Raw genomic sequence first — 26,455 nt, forward strand, 5'->3', positions numbered from 1 at the left:
TTGTACATTTTATCTTGCCTTCCAGATCCGATTCAGGGGCATCCTGTTGCTGACTCCGTGTGCCCGGTTCCCGTGGTAGATCCTCCCCCGATATCAGTCGTCCTGCTTGACACGGATATAGAGAGCACGGCTCTGTAAGGAGATGGGATGTGTCTGCACTCCAAGATAAGGACGGTTCAGCCCTACAGGCCCGTTACGCTCATCATTTCAAGACCTGACAGCGAGAAGCTTTTTGATTTTTTTATTTGTTTTTGTAATGCCTTCATGGACTCGGAAGAACTCTCAAAGTTTGAATGACCTGCTGTGTCTTGCATTGGAGGATCCGCACTAAGACCTCCCGCCTTGTCAGGGACTGATCGAACCCGTCTAACCGTATATCTAGTCCTTGCCACTATTAGAATGTATTTAACCAGAGGGGATAGCCTCTGCAAACATTCCGCCACCACCCTTTCTTGTGTTTCTATCCCCCTTAGTCTAACCTTCGGGTGCCAGATGTCCAGGACGGTCTCTCTGAGGAAAGTCGTGGAGATTTCTACCAGTCTGCACAGCTATAGGTTTACATAATAAACATTTAGGCCTTATTATTACCGCAACAGAGGCTGGGGATATTTTGTATGATGCTAGAGATAAAATAATGTCAAAGGCACATAGTCTTTTGGGAACTGCTGGATTTCAGTTACCATCTGTAGGGTATAAACCTCTAGATACACACCCGACCCTTACACCAATATCTACCTACCCCCCTGGCAGCCTTTGCAGTCTCCTGGCTTTCTACATCCGCTCAGCAGTGTTGGCAATGTAGCTATAGCAGCAAGTACATCCATAGGCAAATTGTATGTATAAAATGACCCCCTGTGTCTAAGATAAGAAACCGGCACATTGCTCCAACTAGCATCGCCGTGTTTTCTTCATATTGTTATACAGTCCAATGACTATTTCATTGTTCTACCACAGAAACAGGTGTTTCCTCTTCTATTTGCAGCATATTTGCTTATCTGGAAAATATTCATCAAGTCATGGTAGAGTGGTTTTCACTCTGGTTCCAAAAATGTATATATACAATATATTTTTTAGTAAATTGGAAATGTGCGCAAATATATATATATATATATATATATATATATATATATATATATATATATATATATATATATATATAAAATATATTCTCTCGGACTTGACGGCTAGCCAGGAAGTAAAATCATGGGCACCTCGCCTTCTTTCTCTCTCTCTTTTTCAGCACTTGTTTCTTTTTGTATTTTTTTTTTTTTTTGTTACCAGCCCTGTATGACTGCAGATGTAATGTACACTTACGTATACACCCCACACAAAGTTCAGAGAGTTCCCATATGTTTTCGATTTAAAGCTAGCCAACTGTAATATGTTTCCCGTACACCATTTTGGCAAGCTGGCTGACTTGAGGGCTGGATGCACACAATTAACCAACATTCTTGGGAAACCAGCCCCTCTCTTCAATTCAAACTAGTGACATCACTGAGGCATGAGGCACATCATTCAGCTCGCAAAATGGTTGCCTTCACTCGCTGCCGCACTTTGCAAGGAGACATTTGAGACAGCACCTATTTAGCCTGCGTGCCAGATTCCACAAACATCCCTTAATACGGGAACGCTTCTGCATTATTGGGACTATAGAAGCAGCAGATATGTAACGGTGTCATATGACCAATTTAATAGTGAAATACTAAAGTATGAAGCTTTCATAGCCAAAGAGGGTTGAAATTAACTGTATTTTTTACACTCCGGGCAATGGGGAGGGTGGGGGTACCTTATTACCAATTTGTACTCTTAAAAATAGAAGTTCTAATTTTTTTTTCAAGGGATGAGGTTTAGATTACAAAATATGTCATTATATAACTTCAATATCCTTTTAACAGGTATTGCCAGAATAAATTGGGAAGGCTCTTAGGGCGAATCCATGTACAAAGCAGTTTCATTCTAAACATTGACCACTAATTCTAAACATATTTAGTCCTCTTACCCTCTGAAATATCGTGTGTAAAAGAAGTATGTATATAAACCATGCAGCTTACTCATGCCATAATGTGACCTGGGGAGTAGCACACTGCAACATCCATACTCCTAATAAACATAATGCAGAGAGCGTTCATTGGATTTTTTTTTTTAAGGTAAATACGTAGTGGAACTATCATTTTAAAAATAATATATTCATAAATATTTTTGGGTTCTTATAGCTCTTTAAAACAGAGTTATTAAATCATTGAAAAGGCCAAATGTTATCAAAACAAGCAATAGTAGCTTTTTGAATATGATGCAGTACCACTGACAGTCTGCAGGGGGAGCTGTATGCTTCCAGTATTTAGAGAAATCTGCACTTAAATAAAAAAAAGTAATTTAGACATGAATTGCATACATTCAGGCATTATAACTAAACCTAATACCTGCTATTTTATTAAATGTAATTTAAAAAAATATATATTTATTGAGCAGTGCTTTGCTATTGCTTTACTAATAATAATCTGATATATATGGATATTTTTGCTTTTAAAGTGATATTTCCTCTTTAATTTACAAAGGATTTATTTTATATTTTCCCCAGAAGGTTAAGTTTGTCTTATTGGCATAATCATACTCTTGAAGGGCTATATTACATATTACAGTTTCAAAGCTTGCTTTGTTTTTTTGGTCGAAATACATTTTGTTTAAAAAAAAAAATAGATAAAATAAATAAAGTTGCACCCGTTTATAGATATATTATATATGCAAAGTGTATAAATGGTTGCCCTTTTTTGTTAATTTCTTTTTTTTATTTTTTCTTCGACCAGGTGCCGGTGTGAGGCAATTTATCATGTGCTTGGATATGGTTGAACATACAAAATGTGATATAAATTATATATTTTTGGCACACTTTAAGAAGGTTTATGTTAAATATATTTCCTATTTCTAAGGAAATAAAACATGGTTGTGAGGTTAATTTTATTTGTTTTCTTCTTATTTGTCGAGTTTCCCACTGTATAGTTATCTATTTAAGGCAACATGAATGCTTTATATTAAGGAAACAAACCAGGCGCACATACATTCTTTGGACTGAAATAATGCAATGATAGTTTGATGTTCAAGCAACAACCTGAATACAAAACGGTTGCAAAGAGGACAAAATGGCTGCTACAGGTACAGGTGTTGGGGAGTTGGCCAGACTTCATCTAGAAAGAGGATGAAATAAAAACAAAGCGTTTAGCAAATCTAAATAGCTTTATACCAAACATCAATGTGAAAATAGGTGTTTCTCTCAAGGAACTATAAAGATATTTTCAATTCTTGTTATACTGACAAAATAATTTCTACATATTTACATCTCTCCTTACTACAAGGATCAAATATGTCTAATCTTATGCCAGGTTAAAATCTCCCCCCATCCAAATCAGAAAGGGCCCTGGTTGGAAAATAATCCATAGTACAAGAATTGTTAGGCAGCAATGCTAACCACTGTGCTGCAATACCTTATCCTTTAACTGCAGTCTAGAGCTTGTTGCTGATTTCTCTGCACAGCCCCAGGGAATTGGCTGTAAAATGTTAAAATACAGATGGGCAATAAAAACCTGCTGCTATAAGCAACTATATCTCTAAAAAAAATGGCTTTTACCTGGTCATTGAAGTTCTTTTTTTTTTTTTTATAAACTCTTTTTATTGAGCAAATCACAAAGAAAACAGTACATTCCAATATTCAAAAAAATAAGGTGCAGCACATAACATAGTTTTATAATGGAAACTGTACTATTTCAGAACAATAATATAATCTAATAGAAGATTTTCTCGTTATAAGAAAATAAAGAAAATAGATGCAAGAAAAAAAACTTGCAGCAACGGCGTGGCAAACCGTTTAAGAATAGAGGAAAAAAAGAGAAAAAAGGAGAAGAAAGACAAAGGAGAGTAAAAGAAAAAGAGGATGAGTGGAGTCCGTATGGAGTCACTCTTTTACAATCTAAACATAATAAAGAAAAAAATATAAAAGGAAAATGTAGTTGTTAAATGGGGAAGTAACATTCTGGTATGTCAGCCAAGGGGACCAGATTTTATCAAAGGTTTTGGATGTATTACGTAATAAAGCTGTCATGTATTCCATCTTGTATATATACCAGATACGTGATAATATTGGCTGCATTGGAGAGGGGTAAGGATTTTTCCAGTCCGCTGCAATTTGACAAGTCATAGCAGATACTATGTGTCGGAATAACCTATTCTGAGACCGGGACAGAGAAGGCAGACTCAAGGGAAGTAGAAAATGCTGAGGGTCATAGGGAATCGTAATCTCAAAAAGGTGCGAGAGGAGATCAATAACCTCCTGCCAAATACTAGCTAATTTGGGACAAGACCACCAGACGTGTAAAAAGCTGCCCTCTCCACCGCATCCCCTCCAGCATCTATCTGAAGCATCGGGAAACATTACTTGCAGCCGCGATGGAACATAATACCATCGGTAAAGCAGTTTATAAATATTTTCCTTAATTTTTATGCAAATAGAACTGGTGGCAGCGTTGTCCCAGATCTCCGTCCAATCCTCAGTATCTATAGAGTGTCCCAAATCTCGTTCCCACGCTAACTCGTGAGGGTCCCAATTGGAGCTTACTTCCCCTAGTAAGGAGTAAATAGTAGAAATAAGACCTCTAGTGGAGGGTCGTCTCCAACATAAGGACTCAAAAGAAGTCAAAGATCTGCTAATCAGAGTCGAGCTAATTTTGGAATGGAAGTGTCTAATTTGTAGGAACCTAAAAAATTCTTTGGATGGAACTGCCACTCTATCCCGGATTTCAGAAAATTGTGGGAAATTAGTATCTATAGTAATATCATTCACATAATAAATATTGCTCGATGACCAGGCTGTAAAAGATGATTTGCATAGTCCAGGAGGAAAAATTGGATTATGAAGTAGTGGTATCAAAGGGGACGGGGCTGGAGCTAACTTAAAACATCTATTGGCTAAATCCCAAACTGCTAAAGAGCGAGAAATTACTGGGTGAGAAGAAACCGTCCGGGGGCGATGAATCTTAGATAGCCACAAGAGTGAGGATACAGTGGCCAGTCCCAACTCCTCGGCCTCAATAGTCACCCAGACCTTCCCTGCAGAGAAGTTACACCACTGAGCACAATGAGAGAGCTGCGCAGCGTAATAATATTTTTTAAAATCGGGAATACCCAGCCCCCACCCCTAGAAGGCCGCTGAAGCAACTTTAGTCTAATCCTCGGGCGTTTCCGGTTCCATATGAAATATGAGGTTTGGTACTGAAGGAATTTGAACACGTATGGAGGGATGTAGATCGGAAGGGTCTGAAATAAATACAAGAGCCGAGGGAGAACGCTCATCTTAACTGAATGTATTCTACCTATCCAAGAAATAAAATAGTTGGACCAGTCATGCAGATCAGACTTAATGCAATCTAGAAGGCGGGGAAAATTTGCCTGAAACAGCTGATGATGGTGATGAGTTAAGAAAACACCAAGATATTTAATCTTTTTTTTATACCAGGTACAAGGAGGCAAGGCCTCTAAGGTTTGCTTTAGGGTAACGGATATAGAAATCAAGAACTTCAGTCATGGTGACATTCATTTTATAACCCGAGTGTTGGGAATATGAATTTATTTCCTCTAAAAGTGAATTTAGGGATTGGGCTGGGTCAGTGAGAGAAACTAAAATATCGTCGGCATATAATGCTATTTTATATTCAGAGGGGCCAGTGGATATTCCCGAGATAGCTCTATTACACCGGATCCTTGCCGCCAAGGGTTCCATAATAAGAGCAAATATTAAGGGAGAGAGGGGACTTCCCTGCCGAGTACCGTTAGTGATCCCAAAACTGGAGGAGTAGACACCATTAACCGAAACTCGTACTGTGGGGGAACGGTAAAGTGCTGCAACGCCATCTAAAAATTTGCCTGAAAAACCCATTTTGTCTAGGACAGCAAATATGAAGGGCCAGGAAATGCGGTCGAAGGCCTTCTACGCGTCTAAAGCTAAGTTTCCTTTTATGAATAGAGTGTATCAGGTCAATGGCCCGTCTAGTGTTGTCCGATGCCTGACGTCCAGGTATAAACCCGACCTGATCCGGATGTATCAAATAAGAGAGCAAAGGAGCTAACCGAGTCGCTAAGATTTTAGCATAAATTTTCAGGTAGATGTTTAATAATGAAATCGGTCTATAGTTAATACAATGAGTAGGATCACGATCAGGTTTAGGAATCACTACAATGTCGGCCCGAGTTGTATCAGGAGCAAAAGAAGCACCCTCCAAAATGTCATTAAATAGAGATGTAAGATGTGGGGCAAGTTCCTTTGTAAACAGTTTATAATATTGGGCTGTAAACCCATCAGGGCCTGGGGCAGCAGAGGAACGTATTGATCTAATAGCAGCTATTGTTTCTTCATCTGAGATATGGTCATTGAGAATAGATAGTTGGGATTCTAAGAGCCTGGGTAGGGAAGTGGAGGACAAATATGAGCGCACCCCCAGCAGAAGTGGGATAGGAAGAATCTGATAAATTATAAAGGGAACTATAAAAGGTTCGAAATTCCTCAGCCATAACTTCAGGATCATAGGTAAAAGAACCAGAAGACGGAGAGTGTAATTTGTCTATCGCACCTAATGCTTGTCTGCGACGCAGTTTATTGGCTAATAAAGAATCGATTTTGTCAGATTTGTCATAAAAGCGTTGACGAAGTTTTTGCAAAATAAGCGCAGCACGGTGAGACAGAAGGGCATTAAGCTGACCTCGTAGTTTCTCAATTTGGGTTAGCCGTGAGGCGCTAGGGGATGTTTTATGTTGAATCAATAGTACTGAGATTTGTGACTCAAGGGACTGAATTTCTTGTGCAGCCGCTTTCCTAACCGCTGAGGTTTTAGAAATGAGAAAACCCCGTATAGTAGCCTTATGGGCTTCCCAGAGGACACTAGAGGTAATATCAGGAGAGGTATTCTCCTCAAAGTAGCGGGTCATTGCTAATTTTATTTCTAGCAGAGCGGGGGGATGTTGTAAAAGGGAGTCATCAAGACGCCAGTTACGCTTTCCACGAGGAGAGCGATGTACATCTAAAAGAATATAAACACCTGCATGGTCTGTCCATGTAAAGGGGGAAATACCAGCTTCCGTAACTAGGGAGGTAATAGTGGAGGAAATGTGGATCATATCTATCATGGAATAATGTTGGTGTGGAGCTGAAAAATGAGTTTAGTCCTTGCTGTGAGGATGTTTAAGACGCCAGGTATCACAGAGGCCATAATGTTTAAGGGAAGCCAGGAGAGTACGAGAAGCCCTAGGAAGAGACATCCCAGAGGAGTTTGAAGGTGGGTTCGATCTGTCTAACAGGGGGTCAATAATGGTGTTGAAATCCCCACACAGAATAATATGGCCCTGCGCAACTCTGCTAATACGCCTGAACAAAGAATCAAAGAATTAGGGCTGGTCTTGATTAGGAGCGTACACTGACACCAGAGTGAAAATCTCAGTACGGAGAGTACCGATCACTATAAGAAATCGACCCTCTGGGTCTGTCACAGTTTTAATGTGGACAAAAGGGATATTACGCCTAATTAAAATGGCTACCCCACGTTTTTTTACAATTCGCTGAAGCAAAGAAGGTCTGGGCAAACCACCTACCTCGGAGCTGAGAGTGCGGACCCGTAAGATGCGTCTCTTGCAAAAATGCAACATCGGCTTTCTCCCTCCTACAAGCCCCCATGAAAATGGTACGTTTCTTAGGAGAATTAAGTCCGTTTACATTAATGGATAACAATTTAAGAGACATGGAAGAAAATATAAAGAAGTGCTACAGACATAACACACACGTATAATAAATCAAAAAATTTGGTCCAAATAGAGCCACCCTTAGGGACAGAAAGAGAAAAAAAGGGGGAAGAAAAACAGAAGAGAGTGACAGAGAAAAAAAGGCACACACAAAAAAAGAAAGAAACAGAGAACCCATTTGGGTAACAACCCTGGTAAATTGGGTCCAAAGCAAGGACCGCAATAATATCAATCAACATAACATTAATCAAAAATATTAAAGGGAGCATGGGGGGGTAGTGAAAGGACCGTCCAATAGAATCAGGACTGCCTGGACCCTTAAATATAAGATCAGCTATAACCAAATCAAACAAAAATCCCTGTAATACAGGGATCATAAACCTGTGTCAATATATAGGGAAAGGAAAAAAAAAAAAAGGGGGGGGGAGGGAGTAGAATGGGAAGGACAAGGGGAAGAAAGAAACATTATCTAAACATCGTAATATTCATACAAATAATAACTACGTTTGTCGCAGAGAACCAAGAGGGGAGGACTTTTCCTCCCAGCAAACGGTCATTGAAGTTCTTAATTATCAGTAGCCATTACATATATTTTTTTTTTTCTCCAAATTTCTTTTATTCGTCAGAGCAATAATATAACATCTATTTTACAAAAACTAATGGTATATAATAAATAGAACAAAGGCCCATTAAGGTCAATAATATACAAATAGTGCAAAATAAATACATAAAAGTATTGTCTTCGCAAAACAATCAAAGTAATCTAGACATGGAAGGCACCCATAAAGAAAAAAAAAAAAGGTATTATCCAACAAAATTGAACAAAGAAAAATGGGTCCAAAAAAGAGATTCCGTCTCAACCTGTAACAGGTAGCGCAATAGGCGGATCATCCAATAAAATTCTGTTTTCATACCAAGAAGTATTTCTGAAACATAAATGGATTTGGGCGTCGTAATTCCACCGCAAAGGTGTCTATAAAACCTTCCCACAGCTGAAAAAAAGCGGCTGTCTTAGTCTCCTTATGTAATGTGGTCTCCAGCCAATCCATTTGAAAAGAAAAAAATTATTTGGCCCGAAATAAAGGATGTAGATTGGGGATAAATCTACATTTTCTATACCGGCATTGGAGGCAGCCATTTTGTGGGCTTAATGGACAAACTTGAAAATGCTGTGATATCAGTAGTTCCTAATAATGTCAGTAGTTCTAAGTGAATTAAGAGGCTGTATTGTGTTGGTTTGGACCAACCTCCTCTCAGTGGCTGCTCCACTGAGAGGAGGCCACCATTACATCTCTATAGGCATGCATGCTTAATATAGTTATTCAAAAATACTGGCTACTAAAGTATATCTTTTACAATACACCATTTCATAACAAACAATGGCTTGGATATCTGTACCTGCCTCACGAGGCACTTTCATTGGCTTGTTATACATTGCGAGGAAATCTCTTGGTTCCAGGAACATATCAGACTGGGTGAGGAAACTGATTTTTTCTTCCCTGACCAACAATTCGGGGGCCAAGTCATTCAGGCGTCCTCCAGGGCATTTGCTCCCAGTCTGTAAAAAAAAAAAAAAAAAAATCTAAAATATTTTCTGCGTAACTGCATTACATGAGGTTTGATTTGTGTGTAAGGTTGGGTGTACCGTGGTCCTCTAGACTTACAATAAGTAGGCCTGTGACTCAAGGTTTCTGGATGACAACTCCATCCCATTATCCTGTTCTTTATACTTTTAATATTTATTTTAGATTTTTTTTTTTTTTTCTTTAAAGTCTGTTGCCTGAGTGTAGTGATCTCCACACTGTGGTGTAAAACCTTACCTCCAGCATCTGGGAGACACACACTCCCAACTTTAACATGACTGTGAGACAATCTTCTACCACAGGCTCCGCTGCCTGCCCAGAGACGATATCACTCAGGTACTGTACCGGCAAGCTCGCCACATGGAAATACCACTGTGGGAGGAGTCTGCTGGGGATATTGTGCGAGACCACAAGGATTTTGATGTCCTGTAGAAGTGAGCTAGAAAATGGAGAGGAGTGAAGAGCGGAAAGGTGTCAGGATATCATTATTAGCAGAGCAAGCTTGTCCAGTCTGGAATTCCATTCTTCATACAAGTAATATCTTAGTATAATGCCATTAAATAGCATTCCCAGTCTTATGTATCATTTACAGCTAAAGAAATTTGGGCCGTGGAAAGCACGAGTGTGGTATAATAGATCAGCAATATTTCGATTAACAATCAATAGGTTAGGGCCGTGCCCTAACCCTTCCCCTTAGTGCCGTACCCTAACCCTTCCCCTTAGCGCCGTACCCTAACCCTTCCCCTTAGCGCCGTACCCTAACCCTTCCCCTTAGCGCCGTACCCTAACCCTTCCCCTTAGCGCCGTACCCTAACCCTTCCCCTTAGTGCCGTACCCTAACCCTTCCCCTTAGTGCCGTGCCCTAACCCTTCCCCTTAGTGCCGTGCCCTAACCCTTCCCCTTAGGGCCGTGCCCTAACCCTTCCCCTTAGTGCTGTGCCCTAACCCTTCCCTTTAGGGCCGTGCCCTAACCCTTCCCTTTAGTGCCGTGCCGTACCCTAACCCTTCCCTTTAGTGCCGTACCCTAACCCATCCCCTTAGTGCCTTACCCTAACCCTTCCCCTTAGTGTCTTACCCTAACCCTTCCCCTTAGTGCCTAACCATCCTCTCCAGCTGCTTAACTCTCCACCTAGTGCCTAACCCTTCCTCAAGTGTTTAAACCTAACAGTTCCCTCTGACAGCCTAACCCTCCCCTAACCTTAAACATTTTGAAAAAAAACGGGTGTCGACCATTTCAACCTGTTGACCATTTGACAGTTGACCTTTTGTCACTATCAACCTTTTGCCTGTCGACCATCTGTTGTCAACCTATTGACTGTCAATCTAAACATTGTTGATCTTCCATCCGGATACCGAAGAGACAGTGGGCAAATTTGCTTATAGCATGACAAACCTTCCCCTCTGACCTCTCCTGTACCTGGCTCTCAATCCATTGATATTGCCAGATGTAATATTAATAGTACTTTGCACAGGGGCTTTGCTGACTGGCGGCACATTTTGATCAGAACACATTTCCTGTCTGCCAATGATTGCACTTAAAGTGTTAGCAAATTTGGCTGCTTCCAGCTGTCGGAAATCTGTGTGAGCATTCACCGGTGTTCTAAGCTGCATCTTTGTGACTGCATCGCCCCAACCCTCCGCTTGTGAGAGCAGCCGCCATCTGCATTTTCACCAGCCCCCTCTTTAGTGCAGGAGATTCGCCCATGAACGCCCATTCATAAATGAGTAGCAACCGAGTTGGGTATGGCGTGAATCGCTTGTAAGTGTGCTAAGTTGGGATTGTGTACAACTCTGAAGAAGACTCTACGGTATGTGTCTGCCCAGTCCGAAGACAGCCAAACTGGCCAGCAAAGTTATATTTTCAGTTGACCATTAGCTCTGTCAGGTACAGAAAAGGCAACAACACAAAGTAAAATAAACCGTGCAATCTATTTAATCCAAACATGGTCAGATCTTCCAATGAGGTGGGAGTAGCTGACTTTGACATTTGCTGCCCACCCCTGGATTCAGTAAACTTACTTTGCACCCTGATTCTGGACCTGGACGAGATCTTGGATAATGCCAACTAGGATTTCACTGGAGGACTGCAGAAAATGGGGATACAATAAACTGCAGCATAAACATAACAAAGAAAGCAGTTACACTTCAATGTTGTCTATGTGGTTATGCTGCCACCATGCTATGATATTGTAGCGGATTCCATGAAATTGTCCAGTTTCACAGCACATGTGCGAAGAACAATTGTGGCTACCGATAACAGTCCAATTGTACCTACACGATCATCTTCCAATAACCAGCCTCTGTTTGGAAAGTCAGATTTTTACTAATTTGCCCATATTTATCAAGGCGATCAATCTCAACTTCTACTCTGTGTGCTCGCTACCTGAACATGTGCAGTGCAACAGACGCCTGCACAGACGGACAAAATCACTGTGTCCAACAGCGGCAGCCAGTGCAACTCAGGCCCATAATGACCATTTCAGCTATCCTCGTTCATGTCATCACTCAGTTCATGGACACGAGTTGCGTTCCAGGTGCGACTGGCTCAACCTTAATATTTCAAAAATCCTCCCTTCTCCGGTATCTCATAAGTCTAGAAATGTTTACCAAGTATAGACTTGTGTTTATTAATAGCATCTATATGTGTATTTACCACGTACCCCCTGTTGTGTATAAATATTTAGAGGCCTCTAAAGTTTATACATGATTAGCTATGGCCCCAGCATGTCTATAAAGGGTTTAAGAGCCTAATATTGTCAGTGTTTTGGATAAGGGTTAAGCTGCATACACACACAACGATTTTTTTAATGATTATCATTAAACGATATAGTTTTAACGATAAACGTCTGAAAAAATCGTTCACTTCCTGAGTCAAACGATGAACGATAATCGTTCATGTGCGTTCACGTTTGTAGTTTGTAGTTCAGTCAGACTTGTCAACTCAACGATTTTCATTAAGGGAATATGTAAAAATCGTTTGTATTTCAAAAAAATCGTTCATTACACTTGAAAAAATCTGACAGAAAATCGTTCATAAAATCGTTGGTAACAAAATCGATGTGTGTGTATGCTGCTTAAGGCAGTAGAGGCAGCTGTTTTGGAGACGTTTTGTAGAATGAGCCCGATACCTGATCAATTAAACGGTTATTAGGGATGATGTCAATGTCGTCAGAAGATGACCATCATCTTATGTGTGGGGTCAACTGCCAATCCCACAAATGGCACAAATTGGGGTAATTACTCACTCAGGCCAATCATTGAATGGCTGGATTTTATCCAATTTTCTCAGACGGCTTTGTGATGGTTGAATAGTCCTCCCTTCCCTTTGTCTTACTGGGAAAAAGTCAGATGCGTTCCCTCCCGATCCCACCCATGATTACAATGAACATAATCATTTACACAATACTGTATCTCTGTACTTACCTCAATCATGTGTATAACACAGCTGGGATAGATTAGCAATAATCCTGAGATTGATTCTCCAAGATTAGACTTTATCTGTTTATGGAACAATCTTTCATAGTGATCTGTGTGAGAAGAATAATGACGTTGATTACAATAGTTATCGTGTAATTATAAAGCGGTGACAACTTGCGCAGAGCTGTATATTGAGGGAATCATGCAACAAACAAAATACATGCAAAGAGGTGAAACAGAATGTAAAGGTGCCCCGTCCACATGAGTGTCGGAATGTAAAGGTGCCCCGTCCACATGAGCGTCGGAATGGAAAGGTGCCCCGTCCACATGAGCGTAAGAATGGAAAGGTGCCCCGTCCACATGAGCGTCGGAATGGAAAGGTGCCCGTCCACATGAGCGTCGGAATGGAAAGGTGCCCCGTCCACATGAGCGTCGGAATGGAAAGGTGCCCCGTCCACATGAGCGTCGGAATGGAAAGGTGCCCCGTCCACATGAGCTCACGATCTAACAAGTTAGAATTCAAGAAAAAAATGTCATAGACTATGTGGCTTTCTGCTTTTGTGGCATTACAGGTTGCCCACCACTGTCTATACTATAATACTGGCAATGACGCACCCCTGCCACAAACTGAATCTGTATGTAATGCTGGCTGTTGGGATGCCTACTGTCAAAATACCAAAGCAGGATCCTGATGGTTGGTATCCCGACAGGGGTCGGGTAAGTATACTTACCCTCCCCCCCTTTTCCTCCTGACCCTCCCTTCTTGTAACCTAACTCACTCCACACCCTAACCCTCCCCGTTAGTGCCTAAACCTAAGTCTCCCCCTTTTGTGCCTAACCCCCCCCACAAAACCCAGCTATGCTATCTAAACCTAACCCTCCCCCCTGCAGCTAACAGTAAGGGCGCCTTGGACTTACCTACGTTTGGGCAGCCGTCCTTCTGGATTCCGGCGTCGGAATTAAGATAGGCGTCGGTATTTCGACGCCTATCTTAAGTCACTTGTCGGGCTTCCAGCGTCGGGATTTAGACCGGCGGCATCGCGGCCACTGGTCTCATAACTACATCCCTCACAAACTATGGGGATAGTAAATCCTTATATTTCGAAGTAAAAGGTATATAATTATTATTTCATAAGTAGTTAATATTTTGATATTATATTTTCTGTTTGCAAATTTTTTATTTTTTTTGTATTTTTAAATAAATGAAGAAAGTTGTCTTACAGATGTTCTGTGACGGGATCCTGTTAGTTACAGGCTGATTGTGGCAGGGGTTCAGGTTTACTGATTTCCAGCTGAGGTAAGTAAGAGAAGCAGTAGGTAGGAAAATGTGTGAAATATACTGTATTATTATGTTTTAAGTTCTGCAATGAATGAGGTATCGTCTAAACCAGGGGTGGCCAACCAGTCAGAGTTAAAAAGCCAAAAAATATCTGTAGTTAAGTTAAAGAGCCGATATCATGCGTGTACCTCTGGCAAGCGCACTCCTGAAAAAATGTGCGATTTCGTGATACAGTAATGCCCCTTACACATTATGCCACACTAAGTAATGCCCATCATAACACATGCCACACCATAATGCCCCTTACAACACATTATGGAACACCGTAATGCCCCTTACATATTGTCACACAATAATGCCCCTTATAACATATTATGCCACACAGTAATGCCCATTATATCCCACCCTTAAAGATCTACCTCACCAACCCTGCTCTCCACTCCTGCCAGTCTGTCATCTCAGCTCAAGACAGGTTGCACTGTTTCTATGTTCATGTAGAACCAGATTATTGGGAACAGAATTTATAACCTGTAAACTCTGCGTGTATCAGGTTAGTGCTCATTGTGCAGTGCCCCTGTAGTTGTGCCCCTTATGCAATGCTTCCTGTAGTAGTTTCCCTTATGCAGTGCCCCCTGTAGTAATGCCCATTATGCAATGCCCCCTGTAGTAGTGCCCATTATGCAATGATTACTGTAGTGGCCCTTATGCAGTGCCCCTGTAGTTGTGCCCCATGTGCAGTGCCCCTTATGCAGTGCTTCCTGTGGTAGTGCCCCTTATGCAGTGACCCCAATACTCACCTGACCACACTGGGCATTGCTGGCTCCACACAGTCAGGGCTCTCGCTCCTGCTGCCACTGACTGAATCTAACTGGATCCAGCAGGCACGCAGGTTCCTCACATTGTGAATGACGTCACCCGATCACTGCATCACTGGGAACACTATCCTCTGACGCAATCATAGGCTTTCTTATTGCTTCAGAGGCCAGCGTCCATAGTTGCATTGGCTTAGCGGCCCCGTGCCCCCCCTTAATCCGCCCCCCCCCCCCCAAGCCACCATGGGGTCTGCTGGGGCCGTTGTTAAACCACTGCCGAGCCACATCACAACAAAGAGCCGCATGTGGCTCGGCCACCCCTGGTCTAAAACGAATATAACTGGAATCCATTTGTGGGACATGCTTTGTCCATCTTATTTAGAGTATATACTATATACCACCTTGCTGATATTGGAGCATGGATGAGGCAGGGGTGTTACAATATGGGCACAATATATATACACAAGCAATCAACTTATCCCCCCCAATCAAATCAAGGGCTGATTCCATTGGGTGGGCTTAGAGAGCCTTCAAAACAGATATGTTACCTACAGATCACATAGCATCTCTAAACATACTGTATATATTCATATAAATAAATGTGAAGGTGTTTAATTAAACTCACTACGCATTTTGTACAAAGTGCTCAGCAACAAAACTTACCTGAACATTATTTTAAAATGTTGCCATTGTAATGACTGTTCACTAAGCATGCCAGAGATGGGGGCTTAACTAGGACTTTGTGGGACCCCTGCCCAAATTCTTCTAGAGACAACTCTCCATGGTGGTTGTTAATTTTATGCTTCATAGTAGTGCCCTAGTTCACATTATGCCACATTGTAGTGCCCTAGTTCACATTATGCCACATTGTAGTGCCCTGGTTCACATTATGCCATATTGTAGTGCCCTAGTTCACATTATACCATATTGTAGTGCCCTGGTTCACATTACGCCATATTGTATTGCCCTGGTTCACATTATGCCATATTATAGTAGTGCCCTGGCTCACATTATGCCATATTGTAGAGCTTTGGTTCACATTATGCCATATTGTAGTGCTCCCAGTTCACATTATGCCATATTGTAGTGCCCTGGTTCACATTATGCCATATTGTAGTGCTCCCAGTTCACATTATGCCATATTGTAGTGCTCCCAGTTCACATTATGCCAGATTATAGTGCTCCCAGTTCACATTATGCCATATTATAGTGCCCTGGTTCACATTATGTGATATATTGTAGTGCTCCCAGTTCACATTATGCCATATTGTAGTGCTCCCAGTTCACATGCCATATTGTAGTGCTCCTGTTTCACATTATACCATATTGTAGTGCTCCTGTTTCACATTATGCCATATTGTAGTGCCCTGGTTCACATTATGCCATATTGTAGTGCCCTGGTTCACATTATGCCATATTGTAGTGTCCTGGTTAACATTATGCCATATTGCAGTGCCCTGGTTCACATTATGTAATATATTGTAGTGCCCTGGTTCACATTATGCCATATTGTAGTGTCCTGGTTAACATTATGCCATATTGCAGTGCCCTGGTTCACATTATGTAATATATTGTAGTGCCCTGGTTCACATTATGCCAGATTATAGTGCCCCCAGTTCACATTTTGCCATATTGTAGTGTTCATGGTTCGCATTATGCCAGATTATAATGCCCCCAGTTCACATTATGCCATATTGTAGTGCCCCAGATCACAATGACAGGCTACTGCTTACCGTACTCTTTGAGACACCCTTGACTGGCAGATATCCGCCACATCTTCCCTTTATGTGTGAGCTGGTTGAACCAGCCTTTGTGTCCCTCCGCAATACACACACTAACAAAAAGAGAAGAGTAATTGTCCAGCTGGCGGCTCCTCTTTCCGTCCTTACTGGCTGGTGCAGATGTGCCCTCAGGGAACGCTAGGAGGAGCACCATGGTATCTCCCAGCAGTGTTTGGCAGATTGAGCTCTTGGGCCACTCAATAATGCACTGTGGACCTGCCTACAAGTGTTGTGCTGAAGTAATAGCAGCACATCATCAGTTCTCTTGCAAGTCACCATACTTGCGACATGTGAAGACATTAATCCCAGCTGGCGCTGCCGCTTGTGGTAGTGTAAAACTCTCCCCATCTCACTTTGGAAACCTCCAATGGTGGGAGGTATGCTGTAGGTCAGGGTTTCCCAAACTCTGCCATTACAGTCCAGGTTTTAAGGCTATCCATGCTTGAGCTCAGAAGGGTAAATCAAATTGACTGAGGTACTGATTGAATCGGCACCACAGTGTGCAGCAGCACTCTTCTCTACTACCAGGTACCTTTTAGTCAGGTGTTCTCATTGACCCCTCTCCACTTTGGTCCAAAGTGGACAAAAGGTTAACAGCAGACACCCGGTATACTTTCTTCCACCGGCTAACAGGTGTGTGTGTTTCTCTCACTGGCGGGTATATTTTCTAAAGATCGATTTTGGATTCTGTTCAATTTGCCATTCCATTTTGGTTCGATTTTATTATTAGAGATTTACTAAAGCCAAAATCGAATGTCAAATCGAACAGAAAACAGAATTTCACTCAAAATCGAATATAGGCAAAACATCGATGTTTCCCCATAGTGAAATAGAGGATCCCTTCATTTACTAACATTCGATTTGCAAATCGAACGTAAATCGAACTCAAAATTGAACAAATGAATAGAATAATGAGTCTGTCGATTTGAGCCTCTAAACACCATTCTTTTGGCTGGAAATTGATTATGATGCCTTTAAAAGTTCCCAAAAGCATGTGGGGCAGTCTGGCTGTAGGAATAATGGCTCCTCAAGGCTATGCTATGCACCTACCTGTGGTATCAGGGAGTAACTAGCTCTTTGGGGGCCGCATAGCAAAGGTGCACACAGGCCCCCCTCTCCAGCCATGGAGGGGCTCAGCCGACATAGCCATATATATATATATTAATAGCGTATGGATGGCACTCCCATATAAAGAAATACAAGCCTGGGTGCCCTCCGTGGAAATTGTAGCGCTTTCCCAATGTATCATGTATACCAGCGGCACTCCAGAAAAAACAACAGCAGAAGCGCAGGTAATCTCAACGTTTTGATGCTCCGAAACGTTGAGACTACCTGCGCTTCTGCTGTTGTTTTTTCTGGAGTGCCACTGGTATATATATATATATACATAAACATAAGATGCAGCACTCGTAGGACTTTTGAGAAGTATTTATTCCAAAAGTTAAATAATCAGCAATGTTTCAGTGTCTATATCGTGACGGCACTGTCTTCTGGCTAACATACAAATAAACAAAATGACATACCTTAAACACAGACTCCATGTTACAAGTGACCGCCTCCCAGGGCAGGGCTAACCATCAAACCAGGGGGCGCATATTAAATGACATCATCACTACTATACAATAATGCTCCCATCACCAAGGGGATCATAGTAAACAGAAACATACACATCTATAAAAAAGATACATATGTATAAAAAATACACAAATATAAAAAGATCATATGGAAACATATTAACCGGAATAGTCAGCACTGCAACAAGATCATCAATGAGAGTGACGATTACTATATTTTTAGATCTCAAAAATATCAAAGAATAGTGCATATACAGTACATATTAAACCGTAAGTGAATGCATGGACATATATAGGCTTGTTCTTTGCATTTTATCAAAACTATCTAAATTACACATATGTAAACAAAATCACATGATATGGACCAATATATAGTGTCTAATTGCTATGCAAGTACCTATCTGTATACTAACCCATATACTGGTTCCAAGAGGCTATATGACTGATGCGCCAATAGTCCTAGTGGTCACTCATAGAGTATATACAGACATATATGCACATTAGTGACGCAGCGCACACATTAAGCATAATAATCCACATCTGTAATCTACGTAATACTTCACATGTGACAGCACAGAACCAACTGTATTGTTACAGCGCAATATCACAGTAATAAAATATTATACTGTAATCACAAAAAGTTATGTAGTCCCAGGTGGTCGTTAAGTCCCTTGGGCACAAGGGTCCCCAACCTATAGATCCACCGGCTTTCTAATTGTAGGAGCATAAGACCTCTGTCCCCACCCCTGATACATGGGGGAACATGATCTATCATACGATAGCGCAGTGATGATAAGGGATGTGGTGCCAACCCAAAGTGGCGGGAGACCGGCTGCTGGCTATGGGCACTACTTAGTGCAGCTCATATGGCTGATCGATGAGCGGCCATATGCTCCTTAAAGGCGCGTTCAGTCTTTCCTATATAGGACGAGCCACAAGGGCATATGATCTGATATATTATAAGTTTACTGTTACACGTGAGTTTATAATTAATGGTGTGGGGATGTTAGAACGAATCACCTGGAATCCTATAGCTGCAGGTAGTACAGGTGCATGTAATACATCCCTTTTTGCCCATAAGGAAGTGAGTCTTACCGGATGATTGTTTAGACGTGATGTTACTCTTAACAAAGTCGTCTCTGAAATTGCGATCTCTCTTATAGCTGCCCATCAGGTTTACGTCATGTAGCCTAAGGTCAGGATCAGATTTGATCATAGGCCACAAGTTCTTTGAGACTTGCTTGATATGCGTGCTCGCTGATATAAAGTGGGTAACCCACGACAATGATTTAGATTTAATCTTTCTGTTATAATTAGAGAGTATTGTGTCTCTATCCATTCTAAGGACTATATTTTTGGCTTCAATAAGAGGATCCAAACTGTAGCCACGGTCTCTAAATTTCTCTATCATTGCATCCATTTGCGCATTGGCTTGGATAGGGTCAGACGTAATGCATTTAATTCTGAGCAGCTGAGAGAATGGAAGACCCCTCTTTAGTGGGTATGGGTGAGCGCTACTCATATGCAATAGATTATTGCGGTCAGTGGGTTTAGTATATAGTGCAGTATTAATGACTCCATTATTCAAAGATATCTGTACATCCAGAAAGTTGACCACAGTGGCACTAATGTTGTATGTCCGCTTAACTGGATGATCCTTCACATTGTGTAGCTCAATGACCTTTACAAACTCCTCCTTACTACCAGGCGTTCACTTGTAACATGGTGTCTGTATTTAAGGTATGTCATTTTGTTTGTAGGTTAGCCTGAAGAGAGTGCCATCACGATATAGTTGCTGATTGTCTAACTTTTAGAATAAATACTTCTCACAAGTCCTACGAGTGCTGCTACTTACCGATAAGTATCTAATTTCTACATGCGGGCACCGAGGCATATCTATTGATACCTGGGAGAGCCGGACCCATTGATGTGTGTCTGTATGTATGTATGCGTGTGTGTATATATATATATATATATATATATATATATATGTATGTGTATATATATATATATATATATATATATATATACACACTTAAGATGAGCATATTATATTTATGAGGATATTATAAATCACTTTACATTTTCTGGAGTGTGCACAAGTGTTTCCAATTGTTCCCCTGCTAATTAGTGTGCATGTGATACATTTGGCCCAATAGGAAGTAATGAGGAAGTTGAGTTCGATTTTGCATTAAAAATTAATGGGGATTTGAGGTTGGATTTTGGAAGGGGTATCATAAACTGAACACAAAATCCCTTCTTAAAATCGAATACCAAATCGAACTTTAGTAAATTTATCCCCGGGTGTCCACTGCTTCACAGCACACAGCTGACAGCCGCTATCACCCCACGTGTGAACAAGCAACTTTATTCCCAACTACTATTACCATAAACGCTTATTACACAGACACCTGCTATTTGTATTTCATTCTCAAATATATACTATGCTGGCATCTGTTATCTGAATGCAATAATGAGAAATCTGTTATTCTAATACTTGTTATATTGACACGTGGGCTTGAATGGAAAATTGTAACATCAAGGAGAATAAATCTGACAATTGCTATGAAAGTGTAGGGTGCATACACAGGGTCAGATGAACGATTGAACGATTTTACCAAAGATTTGAACGATTGAACATTTTTGACTGCATTAAAATGAATGGAATCATCCACGTCTGACTGCAAACACATCATATGTCTGATATCGTTATCTGATCATCGGGAACGCGCATCGTTCATCGTCCATCGTTCAGGCATGTCAGATATGTCAGATTTTCCTTCAGATATGAACGATTGAACGATTTTTTTAAAATAGTTATTGTACAGATCTGAAGAAAAATCTGACCGTGTGTATGCACCATAAATCACACCTGTTATTTGAACGCTAACCAGTTTGCATTGGGTGTCTGATTTTCTCTCTGAGTGGGTGCCTTTATTGCACTTAATTATGTTTGACTCAGATGTGCAAGTGTTTGTTGTTCTTTAGATGTGTATAGGACCCACATTGTGGCTGTTTAGTCAGGAATATATATGTGAGGAGACATACTGCCCCCTGGTGGATATAGTGAAATGCTGTTAAATTATCCAACCTGGATCTCTTCTCAAGGAATGGCTAGTTATGTAGAAGAGTGTGTATATTGCATACATGTAGGTAAATTCCCTTTGAGACTTGTGTTAAGCTGTTTATATACATGGTATATTACCAGATTATTGTAATTCCTGCTGTGGTGCTGTATCTTTAATTCTAGTGTTTAATTCTTATTACCTACTATCTCTCTTTTATATTTCACCCCTTTTTTTTTTTCATTCACGAATTTTGCACACACTATAAGATGTGTCGTATAGTGACGGCACATGCGATGGAACGATATATCGCTCCGGCTGTACACGGGGCCTAATTCAGATCCGCTCGCGAGCGCTTGCAAGCGGGTCGATGGTGCCCTAGAGCGCATGCGCACGACGGAGGGAGCTCCGTCGTGCGCATGCGTGAGACCCGCATAGCGACAGCCAAGCTGTCGCTATGGGTCTCGCACCAAATTGGGCGTGCTGTCGATTGTGACTGACAGCACGCCCCCTTTGGTGGGCGTGCCAGGGGCGTTGCTGCCCAGACGGAGGCGTTCCCATGGGAACGCCTACCGTCTGGGGCCGGCCCCACTGACATCACTAGTGATGTCAGTGGGAGTGCTTTTGGCTCTGATAGAGCCAAAAGCACTCCCGGGCTTGCGGCAGCGAGACCTTACCGCAGGGTCTCGTCGCAAGCCCAATGGTCTTGACCATCGCGACCATCTTTTTGGCCGCTCGCATAAGCTGTGGGTGGTCACCCACAGCTATGCGAGTGGCCAGGAGACCGCTCCATTTTTAGGTAGGAGGGCCCTGATTCAGAGCGAGCGCTGTGGTCAGAGCGTCCGGCTCTGAATCAGGTCCACATTACACAATCCTGTATATGACAGCACCATATTATGGTTCCATGCTGCATTTAATAGCATGACATTTTTCATTGCATCGCTCCATCTGCTATACAGCATGCGCCATCGGGTGTACACACTATATGAGCCGCCCGATATATCATAAGACAGATCGCATAGTGTGTACCCAGCTTTAGGTATTTGTGATCAACACATAATATCTATTTACTAAGCTGTGTTAGGAGAGAAAGTGAACAGTGATAAGGTACCAGCCAATCAGCTCCTAACTGCCATGTCACAGGCTGTGTTTGAAAAATGACAGGAGCTGATTGGCTGGTACCTTATCACCGTTCACTTTATCTCCTAACAAAGCTTAGTAAATAGACCCCTGTATTTCATAAGAATTTTTCCTTATAAGGCATTTGGGACAGTCTCACATAGGAAGTGTTAATGTTAATGACTGTGAGGCACAGATGTTTATGCAGTTCTGCGATTAGCGGTGGTTGCGCATGTGTCTGAGTCGCACCGCATATGCATTAAGTGTCATTACTGGTTTCGCTCGCAGTGGGGATTTAGTTGCAAAGTGATTGACAGACAGGGACCATTTGTGGGCAGCGATGGGGGGGTGACCACTCAAATCCAGGCATCCCGCGGTCGTTTTCATTGCGTCTCAGCCAGCGACTGCATTCCCAGTAAAGAATGGCTTCAGGGTCTTACTTCCCGTGGCTATTCTACACGACCGTAGGGTTATTCAGAAGTGCGACAATTGTCTGATCTGCGACCGATGCTGCGTCTCTGTATGCAGACGATTGGATTTGCGAAGCTGCCTGTGGGTGTCTCAATACAAATCCCGGCAGCTTGCGACATTTGCATGTTTTCGCACAGCTTCTGTGTACACATTCACAGCTGTTGCGGCGGCTGGATTAGCGTCCATCTCTGCGCAGTCCCTGTATCCTGAGATCAGCAAACACCTTATGGTAATTGAAAGCACTTTATCTGAAATGCACACTAGGGGGGAGGTTAGGTACCGGGGAAGGAAGGTTATGGTTAGAATACCGACCGACAGAATGTCGGTATTCTAACCTTGTTGGGATACCGGCGTCGGGATTCTGACCGCTGGCATCCCGTACCCAACCTATAGCAATGTGTCCACCTAGAATTGGGCGGTTCCGGTGCTGGTGGTAGGAGCCGGTGTGGAACGAGCAGTTCCTGGTGCCAGTTTAGGAGTCTCTGGAGGTGGCAGCAAGTTACCCACCCACTAAGCAGAGGTAGGAGTAAGTAACAGGCGGTTACTGACGGTGTGAGGGATACCCTAGGAGTGGTGAAGTAAGCCCACCCAGGTTACTCAGGGATGAGTAACCACCTACTATTCTATAGTGACAAAAATCTGTGCGCACCTGGCAGAGCGAGGTCATTGGGGCACAATATGCTCCGCTAACCGGCATACGCCCCATGCTGCATTAGCTCCTATACCTTGTCTGTAGGGCAGAAATATTTCTAAGTGTAACCCCATTCACTCACAGCACAATTACCTGTTATATCCCTGCAGTTGGCTTGCTGTGGTGATCTCTTTGCTGCATAAAACAGCCTGTGTATCATAGGCCTCTGCAAACAAAAAATGACAGCGCACATCGATACACCAATGATTAATCTGCAAGATATTAAAACTGTTGCATGCTCAACTTTTTGCAGCTATACAATATATTGGCATGTCACTAACAAATAAGCCAGTTATACATATTGTAATATTATTACGTTGTACGTTGCTGTAAGTTCCTTATTTCCTGTTCATCACCTATAATAGATATATCAATGAGCTTAATTTACAGGGAAAAAAAAAGTAATCTTTGGATACAGACCATGTTTTTAGCCTCAAGGACTGCAGTCAAGGCTGAGGGTTGGGGAAGTCCAGTGGTAGACGGGCTCCTTCTATTGGCGCCGGCCATGTCTGATACTGGAAGATGCTGCTACGCTGCTGGTACCTAGAACAGTTTCTATGTCTCCTTAGCAACCCAGGGAGGAGGGGCACCTAGCAACAAGGTGAGCAAGGTAAACAACAAGGGAGGAGGAAGGGAAATATAATATGGAGCCGTTAGAGTAATGGTCGCAAAGGGCGGATGATGGGTGAATAACAGAGGAGATTTTACAGGGCATGGGTAATAAATAAAAAATGAACATTAATCATTCATTAACTTCCCATATTACCATAAGCGACAGGAGACAGCTGCACCATGAGAAATATATATATTGCTTTGAATTATCCACACTTGACCTAATACTGTCAGATTCCAGCAATAGGTTACAGGTGCATACCTCCCAACATGACCCTCTCCAGGAGGGACACAATGCTCTGGTCCTGGACTTCCCTGGTAAGAGGTGGGGCTGCAGCACAGTCCAAAATTCAAATAGGGGAGTCACAGGCCCAGAGTGAAAAGTGATAAGGTGCCAGCCAATCAGCTCCCAACTGTCATTTTTCAAACACAGTCTGTGAGATGACAGTTGGGAGCTGATTGGCTGGCACCTTATCACTTTTCACTCTGTCGCCTAACACTGCTTAGTAAATAGACCCCTTAATGATGTTTTGGCCCAGAAGTGCAGTGCGCCGTGTCATGACATTGCGACCCAGCTAAGTAGTTAGTTAGTCAATCCCTTCACGTGATACGGTATTGAGAAGGAGATCCTCTTTCCTGCTTGTTTTGGTTCTTGTTCACTGGGATTGTCAAGACCCTAATCCTGTGATGTCCAGGTGGCAGGGGCTCTGACAACTCATGCAAGAAGGAAAAAGATCTCCTACTGTTGGTTGTTAGATGCATTAGAGGACTGGACGAAAGGACAATCGATGGAGCCCAGGAAATTAATACTTTGCGTTGAAGAAGCCTTCAAATCTCTTCAAAGAAAGAAACCGTGATCTTCACATTATCACTGTGAGTTATCTCCATGATTAGTGCTGACAGTGCTGCTGTCATTGCGAGATCTCCTTATCACTGCCCACTTCTCCCGGGAACAAGACTTTAGATGTTGATAAGTATGGTTTAATGCCTGGAAGGCATCGTTGATCAACCTTGAACCTGATTCTGGGCCAGATGGATCTGTGTGCGTGGGCAAAAATGGCGAGTTTAGCATGCAAATTGGCGCATATTTGTGTAAATCTTTCTTATTCTGAGTCGGACAGAAGTTGGCTAATCTGTCTTTCCATGAAATTGGGCATTTCAGGGTGGCAACTGGGCGGCGACAATGCAAGCCTATGGAACCGCCCTGTGGTGTGAGAGTGTCATGGGCGTGTATCTAAAGCTCCAAGCACACGGGGAACGGCGGCCTGTTTTGATACTGATGATGACTGTTGCTGGAGGCTGGCATATAACCAACGAGCGTTATGCTAATTTCCAGTGTCTGTATATTGGTCTTTTTGTTGTTTATGTTTTTGGCATGAGTAAAGGAGTTCCTCAGATTTTAGTTTTTATCACCTACTGGTCTAGGGGACAGCACACTGGGATGTGTACCCATGGTGTGTGTAGGCCAATGCACTTAGAGTCCGTTTTGTCCACTGTTGGTAGTTATTATAAGGTGGAACTTTGGTCTGCATGGAGGATAACGGATATGGACATGGTTATCAAAGTTGAACACTTAATATTGTCCTTGAAGGGAAGTATGTGTAGATGTACTAAGCCGTGGAGAGAGATAAAGTACCAACCAATCAGCTTCTAACTCACTTTTCAAACACAGCCTGTAACATGGCAGTTAGGAGCTGATTGGTTGGTACTTTATCCTCCCCCCAAGGCTTAACACGTTTCTTTACATACCACGTTCAAAGTACTGTAAGCCAATTCTGACCACAGGCATATTGTAAAAATGACATTGTATTGTAGGGAATCTGGAATCTAGTGATTTAACCCTATTCATGTGAGCATCAGTAACAGCATTAATCAGAATCTATAGGGACTGACTACAATTTATTTACACTTAACAAGACATGGCATGGGGTCACCTATATGCAAAACTACTTTGTGCTTGTGGTCACACTTTCCTATTAAATTAATATGCCAGAGGTTCCCAAACATGGGCCTCAAGGCTCCCCAACAGTCCAGGTTTTAGAGATATCCATGGATGAGCACAGGTGGTTAAATCAAATTGACTGAGGTACTAATTAGGTCACTTGTACTCAACCATGGATATATCTAAAGCCTGAACTTTTGGGGAGCCTTGAGGACCATGTTTGGGAACCTCTGGAAATGAAACAAATAAGTACGAATTTGTTTAACATTGCTGACATTATCCAGACCTTCTAAAGCTGGCCACACATCTAAAGATTATCTGTCCAACCAGCCAA

General features: G+C 42.1%; 2 protein-coding genes across 2 annotated transcripts in view; one reads left to right on the forward strand and one right to left on the reverse strand.

Annotated features, from left to right (window-relative positions):
• The window catches only part of ARHGAP17 (Rho GTPase activating protein 17), a 31,301-nt gene extending 28,348 nt beyond the window's left edge, over nucleotides 1–2,953 (forward strand). Inside the window, exon 19 of the mRNA XM_088470325.1 lies at nucleotides 26–2,953. Within this exon, the coding sequence (XP_088326451.1) occupies nucleotides 26–138 (113 nt within the window). The 3' untranslated portion in view covers nucleotides 139–2,953. The remainder of the gene's footprint in view (nucleotides 1–25) is intronic.
• A 19-nt stretch (nucleotides 2,954–2,972) lies between these two features.
• Nucleotides 2,973–24,060, reverse strand: LOC148526407 (testis-expressed protein 47-like). The gene is made up of 7 exons (XM_088470326.1): nucleotides 23,988–24,060; nucleotides 23,661–23,733; nucleotides 12,782–12,885; nucleotides 11,378–11,442; nucleotides 9,597–9,798; nucleotides 9,175–9,334; nucleotides 2,973–3,182 (listed from the first exon to the last, which is right to left on the reverse strand). The coding sequence occupies exons 1-7, from the start codon at nucleotides 23,988–23,990 to the stop codon at nucleotides 3,145–3,147; spliced, it is 645 nt and encodes a 214-aa protein (XP_088326452.1). The 5' UTR covers nucleotides 23,991–24,060; the 3' UTR covers nucleotides 2,973–3,144.
• Nucleotides 24,061–26,455: the final 2,395 nt, after the last annotated feature.

This window comes from Taudactylus pleione, unplaced genomic scaffold (assembly GCF_031769625.1).
Source record: "Taudactylus pleione unplaced genomic scaffold, aTauple2 ptg000098l, whole genome shotgun sequence".
Lineage (NCBI taxonomy): Eukaryota > Metazoa > Chordata > Amphibia > Anura > Myobatrachidae > Taudactylus > Taudactylus pleione.

Excerpts from the sequence above, each read along its gene's own strand:
- LOC148526407 (XM_088470326.1), bottom strand. Across the intron at positions 9,799-11,377 it reads GTCCAGAATCAGGGTGCAAA|CTCACTTCTACAGGACATCA; the intron begins GTAAGTTTACTG and ends TCCATTTTCTAG. Across the intron at positions 3,183-9,174 it reads GAAAGTGCCTCGTGAGGCAG|ATGAAGTCTGGCCAACTCCC; the intron begins GTACAGATATCC and ends TCCTCTTTCTAG.